This window comes from Gavialis gangeticus, unplaced genomic scaffold (genome assembly GCF_001723915.1).
Source record: "Gavialis gangeticus isolate Ggan-Ray unplaced genomic scaffold, GavGan_comp1, whole genome shotgun sequence".
In the NCBI taxonomy this organism is placed as follows: domain Eukaryota; kingdom Metazoa; phylum Chordata; order Crocodylia; family Gavialidae; genus Gavialis; species Gavialis gangeticus.
Genome location: NW_017728996.1, coordinates 17,835,475 through 17,843,052, shown reverse-complemented (window position 1 = coordinate 17,843,052; position 7,578 = coordinate 17,835,475). Strand labels below are relative to the sequence as shown.

Here is a 7,578-nt window from a genome sequence, read left to right as displayed (position 1 = left end):
TGAACTAAAGTGCAATATGGCCTAGGCAGCAAGTGCACAGTAACTCTTCTGCCATCCCATAGTGCACATGTTCAGTCCCTCCCTCCTACCCTGCCCCCCAATCAAGCAGTCAGCCCTCTTCTGAACATGCATGCAGCCTGGCATGACACTGACACCCAGTCCCTACCAATACCAAGGATGGCAAGATACAAGCTCCCATCTTCACGAGATACAAGTGAAGCAAAACCAGGTGGGTGTACATGTGCAGGTGTGTGCGCGCATGCAGGCAGGTGTGGAGCAGGATGAATAATGTAAGGACTGTTTAAAAAGTATATTGCTATCCCTTCCAGTTCTGTCCTGGGACAAGCACATACAAGGCACCTTTACTGCCACCACATAATACCAATGCGATGGTGGTTCAAAACTGTGAGGTGTTTCCTTGCGCTCTCTCCTTTCCTTCAGGGATCAAAGCAAAACAAAGGCCCAGTTTGTTACCGGAAGTCTCTGATCCCAAATGGTTAAGTTTCTTGATCAGCCAATCCACCTCTTCAAGGACCTTCTCTGCTTGAGCCAGGACCAGCAGCTAAGATGGAAAGAAAGCGAGAAGGGGACAAAGTGGGTTTCTTGGCACAGCTCAACTCACTCAGAGCTTTGTGCCAAACTCTGATACACTCAGTTCCAACTCACGCAGGCAGTAGGGGCTGCTGTCTTGGAGTTCACAATGGCAAAATGGGACCGGTCCTCCACTTCTATGTCCTGCAGGGAAAGAGAGAGACTCCAGCAATCAGTACCAAAGAGTCAGGCACAGTGCTGCAGGGTTTGGAACTTTTTCCTGATATGCTCCAATGACACCTCAGCAACACCAGAAGGCGCTGGGGACTGCACCTGTGGGCTATACCTGATCTATGTCCCCAAGGTGAGCGTGGATATCCTGGGCAAGCTCACGCAGAAGGCCGACAGGGCTCTTGTAGAGAACGTGAAGGTTGAAGAGCAAGGTCAGCAGGGCCTTACAGCAAGGGGCATCCTCTGTGTGGGAAGGGAGGAAGCTGTGGTCACTGACTAGTCACAAATGCCGGCCATCCTGTGCATGTCCCTGCACTATGTTTCCAGAAGAGGTGCAGCTTGGGCTGCATTAAACCTTATCAAAATGCCGCGGCTATGAAGGAGGAGCTTGAAAAGCAAGAAATCTGCAGACAGCATTCCACAAACAGCCTTAGCTATGACCCAACATCTCTGCTAACCATCCCCCTTAGCTTACAGCAAGTCAGATGAGGATGTTTCAGGAGTGAAATGTTCCAAAGAGGACACAATTCTCCCTCCCCTAGTCCAGCGTGTAAAGGGGCAATGAGATACCACTGTCCATTCTACTGCGACTAGGAGAGATGTGCTGTGCACTTTAAGGGGCTGCTTGCCATCATCATCAAGCAGTTAAATGACCATGAGCAGGGACAGCGAGGCTGAGAATGACCACCTCTACAAAGTACAATGCAGTTCTGGGAAGCTAGGGATGGGGAGGAGGGAAACTCTGCAGTGACCCCACAAGTCCTACTCACCCAGGTGGTTTTCCTTGCAAATTTTGACGGTCCAGGAGAAAAACTGTGTGAACTACACAAGGAGAAAATGTTCCACATGAAGCCAAAGTTGACACACATAACACATTGCATTAAATGGCAGAACTAAACTGAATATCAGCCCGAGTGCAATGCTCTCAGCACAGCAGCAGCTGGACCCTCCAGGAAACAGACACCTGCTAGCAGGAAGACACTCAAGTGTTGCATGTGGAGTTTTACTGGCAGATGCTGGGATCAAGACAGTTCATGACACATGATTGTCTGTACTCCCTCTCAGCCATGGCCCCTTATAATTTCCTCCATTTAATTTGAGGTAAATGAGATCTATTGGTTCCTGACAAACTTTCAGTGCATCTGTTGGCTAGGCAAAATTTTGGGCACCCCTATTCAAGCCCTTTAATGTTGCAAGTGTGTATGAGACGGCAGGCACTTCCCCCTTCTCTTCCCTCCCCACCACCCTTTTTTTTTTTTTTTTTGGAAAGTTGGGGTCAGACTAGTCATAATTTGACTTGGATCCATACTCATATGGAAATACAAGCACTGCTTTACTTAACCAACAGTTACTGTTCAGAAGAGCAGCTTGCAGGGATACAGCAGTTCACACCTGAGGTGTGAGGGAGGGTGCAGAAAGGGCAGAACTGCAAATCACAACTGAGGCACTGGCAGGGCTGTAAAGGGAGGTCAGGATGGTCTCAGCGGGAAGATGGGGTAGGAGGGAGGGACTCTCTGTTAGGTGTCTGTACAGTGCTGGCACAATGGGTCAGTAGGTGCTACCACAATACAAGTAATACAGAGCAGTTAGCTGAGGTACTGAGAGAGCTTGTACGACACCTGCCTGGGCTATGCAGGGCACCAACCAGTGCGAACGATCCCCCACTTTTAGGTGGGGCTGAATCTGACTTTCCTGAAGGCATTTAGTACAGCAGCCTGGAGACCTGCTACACAGACAGTGCTTGCTCTGTTTGCCAGCACAGAAGGGATGAGCATTTCCAAACCATCTTGGAGTCAGGTGTCCAACTGAGCCGCTAACCTTCCCCCACCCACCCCATGCCAATGCCATAGCTACACACTCCCCATATCTGCTTTCACCTCTGCCGAGTACCTGTGAAGAAGAGGGCTCCAAGAGCTTGGACAAAGTGGAGAGAAGAGTCACAAGCGACAGGGCTTCCTTGCTGTTGAAGTCATCTTCCGCACTGCCGAGTTGGTTCACCAGAGACCTCTTAGTGCAAGGAAGAGAGAAGAAGAAAAACCATAAGCATGCACAGTCAGGCAAAGGCCAAGGGACCAGGGCAGGCAGAAGCACCGGCAGCACCAACATTCAGGCAGCAGAATTTATTAGCAAGGTCTCTCTAAAGATGCCACTTGCGAGTACTGGGTTCTACTACAAGCTTTTAAACAAGAGCCAGTCTGCACTATGGCAAGGTCCTTTCAGACCACTCACAGAAGCACGCACATTGCCTCAGGCCCTTATCCCTGCTTTCTAATGCACCACACTGATCTGCTGAGGAAGGGATGCAGCAAGCTACAGAAGCACTCAGTGCAGTGGAGCTCTGCAATAAGCCCACAGAAGCTTTCATAACTGGCAAGAAATTCTCCTGGAAGGCTAGTGAATCACTGAGCAAGCCAGTGGCAGGACATTATCTTTATCTTGTTCAAGCAGCAGCAAACTGGCAGCTCAGGCAAAGCATCCAGAGGCTGCCACAAGTTAACCAGTGTTTGGGGACAACCCAAACATGCCATGCCACACAATGTTCCTGCTGCTTACCTGAAACTGTCGGATCTGGAAGGCAGCTTTCTCCATGACATTGATTTCCACTTCTTCTCCCTCGTCATTAGTAACATCTGGCAGAGACAGAACAAGAGGTGGCAACAAATCAAGTGCCAAGGGAGAAACCTGTGGCGCGCTGCAGCCACACACACAACCCCCTTCCCAAAGCCACAATTATTCCTAAATATGGCACGAAGCAAAATGGGCTGGGGAGCTGCAGAGAACAGAAACAATGGCTAGAAGCAGGTTGTACCCAGGGACAAGCTATGTCAAACCTTCCAACCAGGCTCTACCAATGGATTTAGTTGCGTCTACAGAGCCCTCACATCTCTGGGAGTAGCCTCAGGCAAGCAATGTTGAGTGGAGCTCCAAGACAAGTGACCTGGGGCTGGTACTGAATTGGCATGGAACAAATCCCTCTCCTGAGAATACATAGCCCATCAATGAGAACCCAACCACCCCATTTCATTACAGATAGAGCACCTACCCAGGGCCCTTAAGAACTGGGGCATCTTAGGTCTGTAAAGCTGCTGCACTGAATTAAATATCTTCAGCAAACCCTCCAAGCATAGCAGCGAGATGCTCTTGCCCTTCTTCTTGCCAGACTCTTCAACCGCAGTTGGGATGGAGGTGTATCGCCACAATAGGACCCTGTAAGAAGGGGCAGGGCATTAGTAACACTTGTCCTGGCATGGTTGGCAGCACTGCATTTGCCTAGGGAAGAGCCAATCACAGGCTTAAACTATCTGGATTGACTTTTCACATCTTTTTGTGTCTCTCAAAAAGTGAAGGCAGAGGAAGGAGATTCATTGCAAAGACAGAATTCATTTTGTGCAGGCTGCCTACCTACTGTTTTCTTTCTGTTTGACCAACCCGATTATTTCATTCTTCCTTCTCCCTCTGTGACAATATAAGTGATACCTACTAATCACAGTGTTACTATATGGCCATCTGTTCTCTAGCACTGTGCACCTAAGGAATGAGACAGATTCAAGACCATGGCTTTAATCTCTAAAACATTGCCAGAAGTGAAAGACTTGCACTATTAAGAAGACATGAGAGAAGGGCAACTAGAGTGGAATTATCTAAATTGCCTCCCAAAGACCTAAGAAAATCTAGCCTGGAGCCGTTCTTGAGTGACAGACCACATTCCAGAAGGAGGCTGAAAGTCAGGGTTATGAATGATTCTTTCATACCTCTATCTACACAAGTTGGCCTGTCATTCATTCAGGTGGAGCGGTTAAGTTGTCTGCAGCTCAGATTTCCCAGGAACTTAGAAAGGCAACTACCGTTCAGCACTAATTGCTGGTCTCAAACACCCACAGATTCCATTTCTTTTTCAAAATTGGACATGAGCATTTATTAAAGTCCCAGTACTTGCAGGCTGGCAGTACGGTCTTGAGGCCACACAGGGACTCACTGAGTGATCTTGCAGAGGTTCTGGAACATCTTCTCAGGGTTCTGCCCATCGGGTCCATCCGTTTGCCCCGTCTCCTCCAGCTGTTGCACCTTCTGCAGTGCAACACTCACAGCATAACGCATGAACTCACTGCTGGAGCGCAGGACTGCCAGGCTCTCCTCATGGCTCTGGGCACTGTCCCTGAAAAGACACATCATCATAGAATCATAGAAGTCAGGTTGGAAAGGACCTTGTAGATCTTCAAGTCCGACCCCCTGCCTGGGCAGGAGAAAAACTGGGCTCAAATGACTCCAGCCAGGTAGGCCAGTGTCTTTAATCAACAACTCCAGGCATAGGGTTAGGAATCCACTTTAACGATACATGAGGCTAGCTTGGAACACCAGAGCTTGGCTTTGAGTCAAGTCATAAATAGGACCCTGGGTAAGATCAAACTATCTACAGAACTGTCTTGCTTCAGGCTGCCATATCATTTTGCTTCAGACAAAGAGCTTCCATTAACTAAATAAAATCAGTCTCTATCCTGACTGCAAAACAGCAGAAGAATCTTTGAGGAAGTAGAAAGGCCAGTTCTTCATCTGGGTCATGGAGTCAGTAGCCTAAGGTCAGCATTCTGGCAGCTTTTTCAACTACAGCAAAATTTGTAGTTGGGTACCAGGAGCTGGATCTGCCCAGCAGAAGCCCAGAACTAGACTAGCAAGGACTGCCTCATGTTTGGACTGATGGTCCAGGGTACTACTAGGGATAAGGAGAGACTCAATGTCAGGAGTAAGAAGCTCTGTTGGAGCTGTTGGGGGTAAAGCAGATGGGTAAAGAGGGCAGTCACAGGGCTGGAAATGACCAGCTTACACAGCTCTGGTCAACACCCTGCTGGTCTCTCCGAACTGCTTGTGTTGCCTTAATATATGCTCCTTACATAGCAGTGAGACAGCCTAGCTCTGGTGCATGTAGTGTGGACTGCAGAGAAAGCTGGCAGCATATGAACCCCATGGAAGAGTTGACAAGTTACAGCTCCCTACCTGAACAAAGCTGTGAGCAGAGTGGATACAAAGCTCATGGACAGGAAGCTTCGTGGGGTTTTATTGAGCAAAGCAGACTTATTCTTCCCAGCTTTTTCCTTCAGGATCTCATAGAGTTTGTTGTAACATTGAAACAGACCTAGAACCTCTTCAAACTTGTTTTTGCTGCAATGGAGAGTTATAAATAACTGATGACTGGGTAGGAAGGCTGTTTTTGTCAAGTTTCAGTCATCCATTCATGAAAGAGGCTTTCTACACAGTCTATCCATGACAACTGATGTCTCCTTATCCTCCCCACAAACATCCTGGGTCCTCATCACACCATGCTAGTTTGGCCACCTCCCTCATTTTATCATCACAACACTCAAAACCAATATGTTCCCTAAGGTTAGAAGTCAATGAGCACCCGTGTACAGAGAGGGTAGGAGAAGGTTGCCTGGTGCTCCAGTGTTGCAAGAAAAAGACCAGAGCCACCGACTGTGAATGGTCTGTATCCCCTACCCACTCTGAACAGCCAAAGAATTTCTGTGAGCTAGAGTAGTGGGCATGTGGTGTTAAAGGGTAGGATTTGACACCTTACCTAAAGTTCCCTATGCTAAAGTTGTACTCGATCAGGACCTCACAGACTCCCATCACCAATATTGCATAGATGTTGTTCTTCACGCCAACACCAGAAGACTGGGAAAAGTCCGCTGATTTATCCTAGGAGACCATGGGAAGAAATTGTTAGACTCTTCCAAACCCCACAGGAATTCAGTCTTTCCATGCCTGGCCCTGCTGGGAAGATCCCTGCGAGGAATTACCAGCTCAAAGTCCTCCAGTTCACTCTTGATCATCCGCCGTGTGATAGAGTCCAGAATCTCCTCAAGGTTTTCCAGGAATCCTACACTGTCCTCCTCCTCATCATCATCTTCCTCCACAGGTCCTGGACACATGTGCATGGTGCTCTTATACCAGGCTAGACAGTGCTGGATGCAGCTAAGCAGATGGGCCTGGGAGAGGCAGTCATAAGGGTTACTGCAATTCATTCTGCTAACAAGAGCTCAGACAGTATAGCTCTAGCTGTGGAGAGGCAATGGGTGTAAGAACAACAGGACCCACAGCAACAGGCTGACATCAATGTTTCAAGGCCATGATACTGTTCTTCAGATGTCTGTGACCTAAGTGAATTTGAGTCTCTCTCTCTCACACACACACACAGTACAGGCTTCCCATAACCCCATGTCCAAGCTGCTTACAGTGCAGTATGTTCTTAAAACTCCAACACAAGCTAACCTCAGCCTGTACCTGCAGTGCTAATAATCCTGTATCATGCCATTCAGGTAGGTCCCATCACTGTGACAACTAACTTTTCAACCCCTACCTGAATTACTATGGGAATAGGCAGTACAGGCAGGACTTAAGGAGTGCCTCACCAGTGCGAGGTTTCTGCACTTCCTTGTCAGACTCCTTCAACACTCAGTGTAAGCATCTTCCAAAACAGGTGGAGTTAAAGGCTGGTTCTGAATCTGTCCCCTTCGAAATTCTGTCAGTATTCACAGGCTCCAACCTGCCCTCAAGCTAGTAGGGAGTGACTGAAGAAGATGCAGGCTGAAGAAGTGAGATCAGAAGGGAAGAAATGGATGCATTCCTCACCATACACTTCCTTGCTGGCTGGTGCTGAGCTCTAAGGAAATGCTCGGTAGGGGATGCAGAACCGTACTATATGTAGGAGCATCTTCCATTCAGCTTCCCACAAATCACTGCACAAATATTAAGGAATATTTCGAGCCTGTAAGATCCTGCATCTTATCTCTATTTTATTAATGGGGAAACCAAGGCAGA

The 7,578-nt window shown here is 48.1% G+C and overlaps 1 protein-coding gene across 1 annotated transcript in view; it reads right to left on the bottom strand.

The window, feature by feature from the left end:
- Window positions 1-7,578, bottom strand: part of FANCI (Fanconi anemia complementation group I) — a 61,174-nt gene that overhangs the window by 10,947 nt on the left and 42,649 nt on the right. The window contains exons 19-29 of the mRNA XM_019504072.1: window positions 6,558-6,746; window positions 6,335-6,456; window positions 5,755-5,919; window positions 4,739-4,918; window positions 3,806-3,969; window positions 3,316-3,392; window positions 2,653-2,769; window positions 1,533-1,584; window positions 878-1,005; window positions 667-735; window positions 475-562 (exon numbers count right to left, since the gene is read on the bottom strand). Coding sequence (XP_019359617.1) covers window positions 475-562; window positions 667-735; window positions 878-1,005; window positions 1,533-1,584; window positions 2,653-2,769; window positions 3,316-3,392; window positions 3,806-3,969; window positions 4,739-4,918; window positions 5,755-5,919; window positions 6,335-6,456; window positions 6,558-6,746 — 1,351 coding nt within the window. The remainder of the gene's footprint in view (window positions 1-474; window positions 563-666; window positions 736-877; window positions 1,006-1,532; window positions 1,585-2,652; window positions 2,770-3,315; window positions 3,393-3,805; window positions 3,970-4,738; window positions 4,919-5,754; window positions 5,920-6,334; window positions 6,457-6,557; window positions 6,747-7,578) is intronic.